The sequence below is a fragment of the Mesoplodon mirus genome (genome assembly GCF_964341445.2).
Source record: "Mesoplodon mirus genome assembly, chromosome: 2".
NCBI classification, from domain to species: Eukaryota; Metazoa; Chordata; class Mammalia; order Artiodactyla; family Ziphiidae; genus Mesoplodon; species Mesoplodon mirus.
The window spans coordinates 176,723,063-176,739,589 of NC_138977.1; the positions used below are offsets into that span (position 1 = coordinate 176,723,063).

A 16,527-nucleotide genomic window follows, 5' to 3' on the forward strand; every position below is an offset into this window, starting at 1 on the left:
GGGCCCCCTGCATTGGGAGCATGGAGTCTTAGCCACTGGACCACCAGGGAAGTCCCTAAGAGAGTTTCTGACTCAAGAGATCTGGGTTGGAGCCCAAGAAATTGTGTTTCTAACAAGTTTCTAGATAATGCTGACCCAGGGATCTCACATGGGTCAAGGAGTGTTGACCCATATCTGCTTTTCCTTTACAACTTTTCCTCACCTGTGATTTGGTACAAAACAAAAACAGAAACTACTCCCCATCCCCCATCCCCACACTGAATAGCCGGGAATGCAGCTAAGAAGTTCAAAGGGCAAGATATAAACATTCCTTTCTTCCAAAAGTCAGTTTTGAAGAACTTGAACCTGTACTTGAAAGAGTGTGAACATGGCCTCAGTTTTGAAGAACTTGAACCTGTACTTGAAAGAGTGTGAACATGGCCTCAGTTTTTCACTAACACGCTGTCTGACCACAGGAAGTTCACCTAAACTCTCTGGCCTCTATTTCCTCATCTGTAAAGTGAGGGGACTGTAAAAGATGGTCTTAAAGGTGCTTCTAGCTGGAAGATTCTATGATCTGACTCTACCATCAAAAGCTTGAATGCTGTTACTAGAAAATAGAAGTTGGTGCTACTTGCTGAACATTTATGTGCCAGGAATATGCTAAATAGTTTACCTGCTTGATCCCATTTTTAAAGCTCTCAAGAACACTGGGGAGAAGGACTTACTATTCCCATTTCATAGACAAGGACACTGAGGCTCAGAGAAGCTGAGTAACTTGTTCAAAGGCACATTGTGAATTATGTCAGATTGGAGAAGGCAGCATGGACAGGGAAAGACCGTGAGCATTAGAGACACAGAGACGTAGGCTTAAGTTCAGGTTTCCTCTTTCACTACTAGCTAGCTTTGCGGTCTTAGACACCTCACTTTATTTCTCTAAAGCTCAATTTCCTCATCTGTAAAATGAAGGGAAGGATATCTGCTTCACTGAGGTTGTTGATAAACATAAAAATGCAGTTAAATATGTAAAGTCGTTGGCATAAAGTAGGCATTCATGTAATGCTGAGTTTGATTTGGGTCACATGGAAACCCAGCTACATATTTAGGTGGGAGTCAGTGGCTTGGAAGAGAAGAGGCAGACCTGCCTTATGTTTGAAGCCACTTGGATTTTCACCTCACTGAGATTTCACCTGTGGGAAACCTGAGGGCAGTTTCACCTGTGTCTGAGCAGTCATCTGAATTCTCTAGTAAGAAGGGTGAATGCTCCCTGTTCCCAGCCTCCCAGGAGCCATGTTTGTCACTGTGAATAGGGCTGCACAAAATTCAGGAGGCCCCCGGAGTAGCAGAGAAAAGAAAAGTTGAACTGGGAGGAAATAGGAAGATTTCTCCATCTCTGCTGTAGAAGCGGACTCTCTGTTAGGATTTTGAATTCCGGCAAAAAAAAAACAAAAAAAACCCAAGCATTTCAACCCATAGAAGGCTAGAAAGAGTTTGTTTGTTTGTTTGTTTGTTTGTTTTTTAAATAGAGGGAATGAATCCTGGAGGGAACTATACTCTGGGAAGCAGTGACAGGCTCAGTTAGTGTTGCAGTACAGCCGAAGGTCAAGGACACAGAATTCAACCAGGAGGTGGAGACTGAATCCGGACTCCATAGCCCCCCAGCAAGAGCCTTCTCCCCCTGCAGGCTAGGAGGCAGCCTTCCCTGGGGAGTAGGTGAGGTCACCAGCAAGACTTTTTTCTAAACAACTCCATTGGCGCTTTCATCTCAGGGAGTTTGAAGGTGTCCTAGTCAGTGCGAGATAAGCAGGTGGGTGAGGGTCACACAGGTGTGCAGGATCTCACAGGGGGCGGAGCGCCTTAGAATAGAAGGGCCCAGCATCCGGGTGTTCCCACACTGGGCAAGGACAAGCAGAAGCAAACAATGAAAAAATAAATAAATGAAAAGGGTTCAAAAGCAAATGTAGATGTTAAACAGAAGACTCCTTTGAACCCACAGGAGGACATGTGTAGCCAAACACAAGCCAGGCTCAGCCGGGGAGCCCAAGGGGATTAGCAAGATCGACTGTTCATTTATTTTTGGAGATAACGCAGTTACAGGTTGATGATAAAATTGTCCCCCAAGGGGGCCCCATCAGCCCGTCTGGGTCAGTGCACCCTGGTCCCCGGGGGTGTGGGTTGGCAGAGGGACTCACAGCCGCAGCACCTGGTATCTGGCTTCCCGAGCCTGCCCTGGACTCACGTGCCAGGGACACTGACAGGAAGAGAAACTGCCACAACTGAAGCTGGAGCCTGGCGCTCGAGGAAGCTGTCCGGGGAAATGAGATTCAGTCCCTGACCCTGCTGGGGCTCTTCCTCTCCAAGAGCCCATTTATATAAATGTTCTTGACTCTCCAAGTGCAGGGGCCTGGGACCAGGGGCGGGGGACACGCAGGCCTCAGGGCACAGCCGCTTACAGGTGGACAGAGAGGGACAGGCCACTGCCTTCTTTTGAAGTGCCTGCTGTGTCACCAAGTAGGGGAATGACACCCTCATCCCACATGCAGGAGAAAGGAGAGCGTGGGTCAGTGCAAAGACTGGTGGGTATTCAGAGCAGGGGTATTTATACTGTCCCCAAACTGGAAACAACCCAGATGCTCATCGGCTAGTGAGAGAAGAGACAAATTATGATCTATCCGTATGTAATAGGGTGCATGGCAGCCCCCAGAGGTCATATCTGTGTGCTGATCCTTGAAATGGTGAAGGTGGCCTTTTTTGGAAAAAGGGTCTTTGCAGATGTAATTAAGGATCTTGAGATGAGATCACCCTGGATTATCAAGTGGGCCCCAAATCCAAGGACAAGAGGGAAAGAGGAGAAGGCCGTGAGGACGGAGGCAGAGACTGCAGTGATGCACCTACAGCCATGGGACCCCTGGTGCCTCCAGAAGCTGGAGAAGATAAGGAAATGAACCTCCCAGAGAGCCTCTGGAGGGTGCGCAAGCCTGGCCTCCAGAATTGCAAGAGAATAAATTTCTGTAAATAAATTTACAAAAAATAAACAAGTTCATGGTAATACATCATACAGTGAACTGCTACTTAGCAGCAAAAAGCAACAAACCATTGATACGTGCAAAATTAGATTGATCTCACTTGCACGTGCTGAGTGAAAGAAGCCAGGCACAGAAGGCTCCATGCTCTGTGATTCCATCAGAAGACCTCAAAAAGGCAAGACCCTGGGGACAGACATCACACCAGTGGTTGCCAGGGAATGGGGGGAAGGGAGAGGATTGAATACAAAAGGGGATCCAGGGAAATTTGGGGGGTGAGGAAAATATTCCATATTTTGACTGTGGTCACAGTTACACAACTATAGATATTCGTTAAACCCATAGAATTATGCACATAAAAAGACTGAATTTACTGGATGTAAATGGTACCCCAGTAAATCTAATTTTTTTCAGGTGAAGAAATGCCAAAAGAGGGTTCTCAAAATTGTGGCATATTGAATAAATCAACACTATCGACACACCCAGAATAAAAACAATGACAGCATCTGCCCTAGACAGAGGTCAAGTTCAAAGTTCTAAATTTGTGGGCTGTGTGAAGGTGTTGACCTAATGTATTATCCAGAGTAACATTCAAACATTTTGATTATATTTGGAAACAGTTTGTAGTTTGGATTTTCTCCCTTGGCTAGGATTTTGGGGTATGCCTGATGATTGCCAAGAAACTGTGACCATTTGCAAATTCAATGTATTAATTATACATGTAGCTAGATAATTTGAAAGGCAAAATGATTAAAATATTTTCAATTAAAAAAACCCTACAAAACCATGTTCGATGTGGGCTGTGGGTATTTTATATGAATGTGGGGCATGGCCTCCAAGGACAAGTGTCTAGGGCCCATGGAGTCTTACGATTGTCCTGGATGGGAGGGGTGAGTAGAAAACACATTTCTGAATCCGCTTTGGTCCCAGAGCTGTCTTGTTGACTTGTGTCCTAAACATTTCTTGACTCTGTCCATGCTACCTCTTTCAGTCTTGTCCAAACTTCCATCATCTCTTCTGTGGATTCCTCCAGTAGCCTCTTAATTGTTCTCCCCTTATCCATTCTGGTTTCCCCCACAATAGCCAGTGGGACTTTCTAACATAGAAACTGAATCACAGCTCTTTCTCGTAAACCCATACCCAGGACTAGATTTTCAGTGTCCTCTAGTGAAAGACAAAATTCCCAACAAATCCTACAAAGTCCTGCAGGGTCAGACCCCTCCTGCCTCTCCAGCCCCATCTCTCCTTCCGCCCCTGACCTCTGCAACAGTCGCACTGCCTCTGTCAGTCCTTCTTCACCACCTTGGCCCTGACTCTTCCTTCTTGCCTGACTGCCTTTCACCTCAACCCACTTCACCTTGAACTCCCCCTTGCTCTGCTGAGCTCAGCTCAAATATCACTTCTTCTGGGAGCTGTTTGCTGTCACTCCCTCCTCCACTGCCAGCCCTACCTCTGCCAGCTGCCTCGTCACATGCTCTCTTAGCTCCTGGTCCTTTCAGTGATGTGTGTGATTATTTGGTCAATGCTTGATCCCCAGAGAGTCTCAGCTTCATAGGAGAATGAGTGGGTGTCTTTTGGGAGGAGGGTATCAGGAAGGAATCTTGGTCTTCCTCTTTTTAATGCCCCAGCAACTGAAAGAGTGATTAGAACTTGGTTAGTGTTCAAATAAGTATCTGTAAAAGGATGGATAAGGGAGGCTGTCTGGTGATGAGAGGGTGCGTATAATGCCAAATAGGGTTGTCAGGGAAAGCTTCTGTAAGAAAGCGAGATTTGGGCACGGCGGGGTGGGGTACGCAAGGGAGGCTGCTGTGTAGACCTTTGGAGGGTTTTCTGGTCTCTTGATTTCTCTTGGGTGGCATACGTTCCAGCCCTTCTTCCCTGTTCCCTGGCATCCATGGCTCTAGCTGAGGAGCCCCCAGGAGGGCTGGCTGTCCCTGGATTCTTTACACTTGCAGCTTCTACCCCCCTCTGAGTTCCCTTGGGTTGAGGAGGCTCAGCTGGGCTGTGGAGACGTTCAGAAAGCTTTTAGGTTTAAAGAAAATCCCAGGCGGGGTGAGGGGCACAGCCTGAGGTCAGATGCTCTGGCGGGCAGGTCTTGCAGATGCAGCAGGCTCTGGAGCAGTGCACCAGCAACTACAGGGAGGACCTGCGGGCACTCAAGCAGCTCTCCGACCGCGAGCTCCAGGAGACTGTCCAGCAGAATCAGGTGGCGAAAGCTCAGCTCGAGGCCGCCCACCAGCGAGCGCTCCGCATGCTCGAGAAGGCCAAAAACCAGGAAGTCAAGGTAAGGGTGCTAAGGATGGTGTCCACTGACTACTACCGAGCCCTTGCTGTTCAAGCACCTGCTCGGCGATTTATGAGGTGCCTTATGTACATTATCTCCAGTCCCCACAATCATTTTACAAGGTCATTATTATCATATTCTCTTTTTCTGGATGAAGAAAGAGGCTCAGAGAGGTTCAGTAACTTGCTCAGGGTCACACAGCTAGTAAGTGGCAAGACAAGGATTCAGACTCAGGTCCCTTGAGCTTCTGGTACTGCTTTTCCCCATCTGCTCATGATCTTGATATCGTAAGAACAACTTTCTTTCATGACTTGGGCAATGTTATGCATGATGTGTGCTAAGGAGTCAGGCTCAGGCTGGCAGCTAAAAAGAGGAGGGCAGCCCAGAATTGAGAAAGACCAGCTCAGCAGAAAAAGATCTTCCGGAGGCCTTGGAAAGCAATGAGGAGTTGGTCAGGCCCTCAGCGATGTGTAATCAGCAGGGAGGTTCGGGCACCTTTCACCTGTCACCTCTACCTTCTGCTTTCTCAGAAGGCCTTCCCTCCCTGCTCTCTCAGGAGATGGGCGCTTACTCTTACTGCTACAGATAGCACACTGTCACCACGGGCTTCACACAGCGGGCTGGCTTCACACGCTAATTCCCTCTTTATATGATCAAATTCACCAAACTGGAAGCCCCTTGAAGCCAGGAACCATCTCTACCTGTCCATTACTGAATCCTCTCCTAGCTCATAGTAGCTAGGTACTCAAGGGTCTCACTGAATTAAAGCCTCAAGTTTAATTTCCCCTTCTATAAATGGGGGATATTGAGACCCACTTCTTTGAGATGTCAAGATGATTAAATGAAAAAACGTGGGAATTCTGGTTTTAAGGTGGCAACATAAAGACTTCTGAATTCTTTCCTATTGGAAATGCTCTAAAAACACAATAAAGACACACAGCAGAAGCATATTCTGTTCAGATGAAGCTGGGAGACATCTGTACCCTTGAACCACAATACATGAGGACAGGAAACAAATGGAGACATAATATATGACCTTGCAGAGCAGAGAGGCTCAAACCAAAGTGCCTGAAGACAGAGAAGGACGAGAATCAGGCTGACAGTGGAACTCACAGAAGCCAGGAATTGGAGGCACCAGTGGAAACAGAAGGCAAGAGTGAAGTGGAGAGTGTGACTCACCTAGAAGCCCAGGTTCCCAGCTTACCCAGCACAACCAGCCAATTACCTCTGTCTTATTTAAGGACAAGAGATTGGGGTGGGGGGGCAGCGATCCCTGGGTAAACTAAGCCAGAGACACTCTGAATTAGGAAGTACCAGTCACAGAGGCTGGGATGAGGCTTGCATCTGAGACTAAGTTTAGGTGAAAATCTGTGTACTGAACCATTAGGTGGGCTACAGTCACCTCTGTCACACCCCCAGCAATGTTTTCTCTGCTCAGCTCCAGAAAACAAGCAGCTAGAACCGAGATCCCCAGAGGAACTCACCATCCAATAGATGCCCCCCTGCTGCACCACCCCAGGTACAGATGGAGCTTCTGATTATCCTCCAGTGCCCACTCTTAAATATGAAGAGACAGCAGAAGATTACTAAACTTTCGAGGAAGTCTCTAATGGGAGAGTGGGAATCCAAGATTATCAAGAGGAAAAGAATGAACTCAGAGGAAATGGCTAATGCAGGCAACAGAAAAAAAAAATCAATGAGGATTGATATCCTCAGAATTAAGAGATTCGATTTGCATCTATGAAACAGGGACAACATGTTATTTGCAAAGGAGGGGGCAATTAGAGCAAGAAAGAGTTCTTTTAAAATAAAAAACAGGATAGCAGAAAACTTAAAAATCAGTAAATGAGTTGAAATATAGAAAATGAAGAAACCTTCCAGACAGCAAAGTAGAAAAACAAAGAAATGGATGATGGGAGAGAAGGAACCAGAAGTGTAGAAACACAATCCAGGAGGCTGATATCTAGCAAATAGGAGTTCCAGAAAGAGATCATGGAGGGGAGGAGATTTTCAAAGAAATAACAGAATGAAATTCCTAAAAGGAAATGAAAAAGACCCGACCCAGGCTTGGCTTGAAACTTCAGAACACCGAGGAAACAGAAGAAATTCTGAAAGCTCCCAAAGAGGAAAATTGATACCAGACTCAAAGTACTTGAATCCAAATGTCATCAGACATCTCAACAGCAACAGGGAAGCAAGAAGGTCATGAAGCAATTTTGAGAAATTCAATTAAAACCATTAGCAAGAGTGAAAATTGAATAAAAATATATCAGACAAATGAAATATTAGGAAATTTACCTTCTGTTATCAGTTTATGCCTCTCAGCTCTTGATGCCTGCTTGCGATAATGATCTGGATTCTTTAAGCATTTCTCCTCCTTTACAGAGAGCACAGTGTCAAGCTTTGTCAGTAGAAGGCGCTGGAGGCACCTTGCAGGAAGAAGGAGGCTTCTCTTCCTGGTTCTGGCAGTTGCATTTTTGCTCTGTTTCTGACTTCTGTTGCACAGTTGAACAGAGCCCTGGGTGTATGAGGACATCGGGTGATACTCCCCCAGTGACTTCATGGTGATCTCGTAGCCCTGGTCCAGGCCCAGTGACTACCATCCTGTGGTCTCCCGATGTCGACACCACAGACTCCATCCTCACACCTGCACACCCTGACTCTTTCTGGGCTCCTGCCTATTGGCTGCTGTTGCCTGCACCCCAGAAGTTTGTTTCTTGCAACCCCCTGCATTGGTGCCCCCGTTCCCTCTGGGCACCTGCCCATCTGTGGCTCACCAGCGCTGTGGAGGGTTACTCCTGCTTGACTCTGGCCTGGTGACCTCCATCAGTGAGCTGCCATCACACCTTCTCCAACAAGGTCTGGATCCAAGGCTGGGGAAGGGCTCCCCCTTCCAAGCTTTCCCTTTCTTGAATGCTCTCCCTCAGCCTCAGGATACCCTTCAGAGATCTCTTTGTATCTTTATAGTTACTCTCCTATCAGAGCTTAATGGTTCTTTAGATTCAGTTTCCTTTGTTTTAATTACTGTGTGGTTTCTGTCTCCTGTTGGACCCATACATCTTCCATACACTTTTCCTTAGGAAGTTCCTTGAAGAATATCCCACCAAAACAAGGCAGCAAATCAAGAAAGAGGAAATAAAAGGGATCTAGGCTACAGAGAATCCAACACAGGAGAAGGAAGGTTTTAGGAGCCCAGCTATGCCACTGCCTGAGGGAACAACTCAGTCTAGACTGGAGCATGATGACTGAGGGCTCTAGAAGAGATGCCTCCGAGGAAAAATAGACCTGATGGTTTTTCTGACCAATTTGGCCATGTGAAAGATTGTCGTGAAAGTATTTTACAAAGCTTTTAGAGGTTGTAGGAAGACTTAGCCAAATCTCCAAAGAAAACTAAGCAAATTAAAAATGCAGTAGTTATTAATGCAAGGAAAAACAAAACTTTGTATAAGGTAGATTTTAATAATTATAGTTCATTTAGCTCAGCAGTAAATGGTATTTACTCACAAGAAGGATAAATACTGAATATATTTTACTGTATTTTAAAAAGCAAGATAACTGTATATAAGGAATGGAAGGGGAAGAATGTATGAGATCAAAATCCTCATCCACCATAATGGGAAGACAATTCATAATTTCTAAAATAATCAAGATAGAGCAGAAGGAAGGTACTATCTTGTTAATGGTGGTAAATATCAGAAGAAAGACCTAAAAGAGTTGCCAGTGGCTGCCTCCAGTGGGCAGGATGCAGAAGGAGGAAGAAAGAGGGCTAGGAGGTGCTGTTTTTCCTTTTTTGAAAATATTATTTGGCTCTTTATGCTATGTGCATGTATTGTCCCAATAAAAATATAAAATAAGCTTTTTAAAAAAAGAAAAGAAAAAAGAAATGAGCTCATGCAATGTGGACTGCTTGGCACTTCGTAGGTATTCAAAATTTGCGAGTTCTGGGACTTCCCTGGAGGTGCAGTGGTTAAGAATCTGCCTGCCAATGCAGGGGACACGGGTTCAAGCCCTGGTCCAAGAAGTTCCCACATGCTGTGGAGCAACTAAGCCCATCCGCCACAACTACTGAGCCTGTGCTCTAGAGCCCGCGAGCCACAACTACTGAGCCCGTGAGCCACAACTACTGAAGCCCGCGTGCCTAGAGCCCATGCTCCTCAACAAGAGAAGCCACCGCAATGAGAAGTCCGCGCACGGCAATGAAGAGTAGCCCCTGCTCGCCGCAACTAGAGAAAGCCCACACGCAGCAACGGAGACCCAATGCAGCGAAAAATAAATAAATAAATTTATAAAATTTGTGAGTTCATTTTCTTCCTTTATTCTCTTAAATCTTTTTCCAGGTTGGCTTGCAATCTATAAGGGCTCAGGCTGCCGAGATTCCCAGGTTATTCGCTGCTGGGTCACGCCGGCCTTTGGGTTGGCCTGAGCTTTATCCCTCCAGGCTTTAGGCCTCAATCCCCTGCAGGAGGCAGAGGAAGCACAGAGGGCTGGCCCACCTGCAAGGGAGGTGTCCCAGGGCCTCCGACTGATTGGAGGAAGGAGGATCTGGTGGTGGGAGAGGGGGAGGGTGCTCTGCCCACTGGGGGGACCCTGCGGTTCTAAGCCCCAGTCCCTGGTCACCCTGGAACCAGATTCACGGGGTCTTTATTGCTGGCTCCAGTCTGCATGGGATGGTTCCAGAATGAGACAAAAGAGACAGGTTGCAGTTCTCGTTGGAGATGGCAGACATCTGGTCATTCCTAACACAGGATAGTGATTAAGAGTGGGGTGCCTGGGTTCAAATGCTGGGTCTGCCACTTAAGAGGAAAGGGAGCTTAGGCTTCCTTGTGCCTCAGGTTCCTCATTCATAAAATGATGGCTAATAGTATGTACCATACAGGACCACTGAGAGCATCAAAAGAGATAATCCACATAAAGTGCTTAGAACAGTACATGACTGAATAAGAGCTTGTCTTATTCTGTTCAGGCTGCTCTTGCAGAATAACATAGGCTGAGTGGCTTATAAACAACAGAAATTTATTTCCCACAGTTCTGGAGGCTGGAAGTCCAAGTCTCAGATCGGACAGATTTGGGGTGTGTTGAGAGCCTGCTTCCTGGCTCATAGTTGGCCATCTTCTCACTATAACCTTACATGGCAGAAGAGGAAGGGAGCTCTCTCTGAGCTCTCTTGTATAAGGGCACCAATCCCATTCATGAGGGCTCCACCATCATGAACTAAGCACCTCCCAGAGGCTCCACCTCCTAATTCCATCACATTGGGGAATAGGTTTCAACATATGAATTTTGGGGGTGGGGGGACATAAACATTCAGTCCATAGAAGAGCTCAATTTTAAGAAGATCCACTCTTCTTACTCATTGATTCTGCAGGTATTTATTGAGCATTTACCTTGAGCTACCATCGTGCTGAGCTCAGGAAATACGAAGATGATTAACACAGTCTGCCTTTATGGAGCTCACCTCTAAGGGGAAAGGCAGCCACTCAAACAGGTTGCTGTAATTCAGTAAACTGGAGCCATGAGATGGCCGCGCATGGTATTTTGGGAGCACAGGGGACGGAGACTTTATATAGGATGGAACATGGAGAGTTGGTGGTGAAGTCAGGCCGCTTAGGAGGCCCCAAACCAGCCACAACAAGAGCAAGGCAAACAAGAGGTTAGAGCAATTTGCCAGGGATGAGTGTCTGACTTGATATAAAATCTGGCGGCTAAACCCTGCATGGTCTTCGCTGCCAAGGGCTTCTGAGCCAGAAGGCAGGCAGGGCTGACCTGAAGACGCCGGGTCAGAGTGAGAGAGCTTGGCTCCATCTTTTACAAACCTTTGCTTCAATCTCTCCATTCACATTCCCCGAGGGGTAAAAAGGTCACCAGTTGGAGTTCTCTGAGCCTTGCAGCAAGTGCAAGAGGAGGAGAGTATCAGAGAGTTTGAAAAGTGCGAGACTTTTCTGTCTTATTAAATAAACTCACCAGGGGATGACTGAGTTTCCCCTGAGAGGAATAAGACCGTTTTTCCCCATTTGCTGGGGAGCAGCAAAGCAAAGACGCTGTGGTCTTCAGGTAGCTGCCTTGTCTGCTCACCCCTAATGGGAGCCTCATGCATTTGCTGCAGTCCTATTTCTCATTGTTCCCAGGGGCTGCATGAGGGAGCAGGTAGGGCTTGGGCCCTGGACACCGCCGCCCATGGGTCACACTCCTGCCCCCGCCATTACCTGTCTTCAGTCATGGCACTTCACCTTTCTGAGCTTCTTTCCTCCTAATCCTACATCTTTTCTGTGTGACCTTGGGAAAGCTAATTCATTCCTCCCAGCCTCAGTTTCCTCACCTGAAAAGTGGTATGTGATACTGGAACTCTCTGTTGCAAAAAAAAAAAAAAGAGAAACTATTAGTTTCTTACTGCTGCTGTAGCAAAATTACCACAGACTTGGTGGCTGAACACAGCACAAATTTATTATCTGACAGTTCTGGAAGCCGGAAGTCAGAAATCCTAAAATCAAGGTGTTGGCAGGGCTGTGTCCCTTCTAAGGGCCCTATAGGGGAGAACGTGTTTTCTTGCTTTTCCTATAGCCAGTGTGTCTGTCTGTCTCTTTCCTGCTCTCTTCCTCCTAACACCAAATTCCCAACGATTGGCCCAGCTTGGAACAGGTGTCCACTCTGGTCCAGTCAGCTGTGAACAGGGGTTAGGTTCACACAGCACAAAATGGCTGCTATGGCCAGGCCATTGCTGTCATTCCAGATGGGCAGGGGAGCATTCGCTGTAGCCTGATAAGCCCTCCGTCAGGGAGTGGTGAGTGCTCAGGGCGGGGGCCCCAGCACAGAGGAGGATCTAGGCAAAAGGGACAGGTCTCTCCTCTGTGCCCACTTCCATGCCTCCTTCCTCCCACTTTTGCCCACAGGCCACAGAGGAGCACTTGAAGAAGGAATCCAGCCACAGCCTCCAGATCCAGCACCAGGCGCACCGGCTAGAGCTACAGGCCTTGGAGGAGAAGGCCCAGCAAGAGCTCCAGGGAGAGCTGGAGAGGATGCAGGCTCAGCAGGCGCTGTTGCTAGGTATGCAGCCAGCTGTGCATCCAGCAGGGTTCACACGCAGAAACCAGGGGCAGCAGGGGGCCCAGGGGTAAGGGCCAGGGTGACTCTCCTGGCTCTGATGCCAACAAGATGTGAGATGTGGGACAGATTGCCCTCAGCCTCATTTTCCTTTTCTATAAAGTGGAGTTACACTTGTCCTTCCATCATAGAAGCATTGTATGGATTTGATGAGATATTAAATATAAAATACTTAGCATATAGCATGAGCCCAGTGAGTGCAGATAATATAATCGTCATTACTGAACATAAGCCAGATCTCTGAGCCTTCGTGAGAGTTTCATGAGATAACCTCAAATGCTCATTTCTGAAGATTTCTGCAAATTTGGGGACTTAGGCCCCCAGGCTCCTGGCTGTTCCCTGTCCCCGCATTATCCCCAGCATGAAACTGACCTCCTCTTCAGTTTCCACAGCAAAAACCTGTCACACAAAGCATTCTGGAAGTTTCCAGATGCAGTAAAAATCTCCAAAGCTAAATTGCCTGGGCTTGAAGTCTGACTCCAGTGCTCACTAGCTGTGTGACCTTAGGCGAGTTGCTTAACTGCTCTGTGACGCAGTTGCTCATCTGTAAAATGGGAATAACAATAGTATCCACCTCAATGGGCTGTTATTAGAATTATATGAGTATATACATGGGAAGAATAGAGCCTGGTACATGGTAAATGCTATGTAAATGTTCACTGTCATTATTGTTGAATATTCCAACTTTGCATGGCTGACTCTAAGGGTCTCTCTCCATTTTTGTAGATCATCTCTCTCCCTCATTTTCTCTTTTACTCTCATCTTCTTTTTCACTCTTCAGAGCAAGACCAATGCCCTCCTTATTTCATGCCTAGCATTCAAGACCATATTGACCTTTTAAAATATTTCTTCAATCCCAGACAGGGCTCTCCTTAAGAGAATTCTGGGAAGAGCATTTTCTTTACCTCCATAAGTGAATAAGTTCTACCTGCTGCTTGATTGAGTTTTCATTATACAGTATGTCCTGTTCACTGCATGTCAGCACGTCAGCTCTGCACGTTTCCGGAGGAAGGAGAGAGAGAGGGAGAGTCCCACAGATTTCCTAGTTAGCAGCTACCCTGGAATGAGGCGGCCGCGTGGAAAATGCTAAAGTTAGCAGCATCTAAAAGAGACACATTATACAAGATAAAACCTGGGTTGTACCACCTGTCTCAGAAACAAGACTCCCCAGATTGAGATCAGGCTGGACACCCCTGGTGATTTCAACACCCCACAGCAGCCATCCCTGCTGCCCCTTCCCTGGCCCCTCTGAGCCCACAGCAGCCTGGTCCTTACCTGGATGAAAGATTCAGGAGGGACCCTGGGGACAGACAGGGATGCTCAGCACAAGTCCCAGGAAGAAGGGGCTTTGTGGACTCTGTAATGATGATAGCAAATTGTAGGCTTTGCGGGTGGCCTTGGGTGGGTGGGAGCACGGACCACCACAGGTGATATTAGAAATTCCTGGTTACTCCTATTCCAACATCTGGAGAGACACACCTGACCTGCAGTATAGGTCAGTGTGTGAGGGGCAAAGGGTTTGAGTGTCCACCAGATTACCTGACATACTGGGGTGGGGACCCAGACATGCTGGATGAATAGGTGGATGGGCAGGTCGTTGGGTGGATGGGTGGATAGATGATGGATGGATGAGTGGATGGATGGATGGATGGATGGTGGGATAGTATGAGAGAAGAGGGGCAGGTAATGAATGAACTGTCTGTAGTTCCTGCTTTGCTAAAGGGTTTTATTGCACATGTTTTTGGGATAAAGGATTTCAGAAATTGGGTTGTGTTTAAACTATAGAAATCACTATAATAAAAACACTCCCATTTACCATTGCAACAAAAAGAATAAAATATCTAGGAATAAACCTACCTAAGGAGACAAAAGACCTGTATGCAGAAAATTATAAGACACCAATGAAAGAAATTAAAGATGATACAAATAGATGGAGAGATATCCCATGCTCCTGGATTGGAAGAATCAACATTGTGAAAATGACTCTACTACCCATAGCAATCTACAGATTCAATGCAATCCCTATCAAACTACCACTGGCATTTTTCACAGAACTAGAACAAAACATTTCAAAATTTGTTTGGAAAAACAAAAGACCCCAAATAGCCAAAGCAATCTTGAGAACGAAAAACGGAGCTGGAGGAATCAGGCTCCCTGACTTCAGACTATACTACAAAGCTACAGCAATCAAGACAGTGTGGTACTGGCATAAAAACAGAAAGATAGATCAATGGAACAGGATAGAAAGCCCAGAGATAAACCCACGCACATATGGTCACCTTATCTTTGATAAAGGAGGCAGGAATGTGCAGTGGAGAAAGGACAGTCTCTTCAATAAGTGGTGCTGGGAAAACTGGACAGGGACATGTAAAAGTATGAGATTAGATCATTCCCTAACACCATACACAAAAATAAGCTCAAAATGGATTAAAGACCTAAATGTAAGGCCAGAAACTATCAAACTCTTATAGGAAAACATAGGCAGAACACTCTATGACATAAATCACAGCAAGATCCTTTTGGACCCACCTCCTAGAGAAATGGAAATAAAAACAAAGATAAACAAATGGGACCTAATGAAACTTCAAAGCTTTTGCACAGCAAAGGAAACCATAAACAAGACAAAAAGACAACCCTCAGAATGGGAGAAAGTATTTGCAAATGAAGCAACTGACAAAGGATTAATCTCCAAAATTTATAAACAGCTCATGCAGCTCAATAGAAAAAAAACAAACAACCCAATCCAAAAATGGGCAGAAGACTTAAATAGACATTTCTCCAAAGAAGATATACAGACTGCCAACAAACACATAAAAGAATGTTCAACATCATTAATCATTAGAGAAATGCAAATCAAAACTACAATGAGATATCATCTCACACCAGTCAGAATGGTCATCATCAAGAAATCTAGAAACAATAAATGCTGGAGAGGGTGTGGAGAAAAGGGAACACTCTTGCACTGCTGGTGGGAATGTGAATTGGTACAGCCACTATGGAGAACAGTACGGAGGTTCCTTAAAAAACTAAAAATAGAACTACCATATGACCCAGCAATCCCACTACTGGGCATATACCCTGAGAAAACCATAATTCAAAAAGAGACATGTACCAAAATGTTCATTGCAGCTCTATTCACAATTGCCCGGAGATGGAAACAACCTAAGTGTCCATCATCGGATGAATGGATAAAGAAGATGTGGCACATATATACAATGGAATATTACTCAGCCATAAAAAGAAACGAAACTGAGCTATTTGTAATGAGGTGGATAGACCTAGAGTCTGTCATACAGAGTGAAGTAAGTCAGAAAGAGAAAGACAAATACCGTATGCTAACACATATATATGGAATTTTAAAAAAAAATGTCATGAAGAACCTAGGGGTAAGACAGGAATAAAGACACAGACCTACTTGAGAATGGACTTGAGGATATGGGGAGGGGGAAGGGTAAGCTGTGACAAAGCGAGGGAGAGGCATGGACATATATACATTACCAAACGTAGGGTAGATGGATAGTGGGAAGCAGCCGTGGAGCACAGGGAGATCAGCTCCGTGCTTTGTGACCGCCTGGAGGGGTGGGATGGGGAGGGTGGGAGGGAGGGAGATGCATGAGGGAACGGATGTGGGAACAGATGTATATGTATGACTGATTCACTTTGTTATAAAGCAGAAACTAATTAAAAAAATGCATAAAAAAAAGAAATCACTATAATAAAATCCTAGAGGAGAAGGAAGATGATCAAGTAAAGTTTTCAACATAATAGCATCAGAATACATTAAACTTTTATATGTGATTAAATACTGTCCTTTTCAGAGAACCTTAGTAAACTTACGGGAAATCTTTTACAACTGATACGCTTTCACAATATCATTAATTTTCACTCTAAACATCATTTATTTGTTTTACAAATATATGTTGAGCACTTGCTTTGTACTACGGCCTGTACTGGGTATCTTAAGGCCTCTAGGATTATTGGAACAATGTTTCAAAAGTAATTTGCAATAACTAAAATATGGTCTCAGGAGTCCATAATAGAAAATAAAGTATCAAGTTTACTAGCACTTGAAAATCATCTTCTCTTTAAAAATTAATACCTTGGACTTCCATGGTGGCCCAGTGGTTAAGAAACCGCCTGCCA

General features: G+C 45.7%; 1 protein-coding gene across 1 annotated transcript in view; it reads left to right on the forward strand.

Moving 5' to 3' along the window:
* Positions 1-2,878: 2,878 nt before the first annotated feature.
* Positions 2,879-16,527, forward strand: part of LOC309816189 (protein FAM184B-like) — a gene marked incomplete at its 5' end in the record, with an annotated part of 185,957 nt that continues 172,308 nt past the window's right edge. The window contains 3 exon segments of the mRNA XM_082643394.1: positions 2,879-2,947; positions 5,095-5,286; positions 12,174-12,327. Coding sequence (XP_082499520.1) covers positions 2,879-2,947; positions 5,095-5,286; positions 12,174-12,327 — 415 coding nt within the window.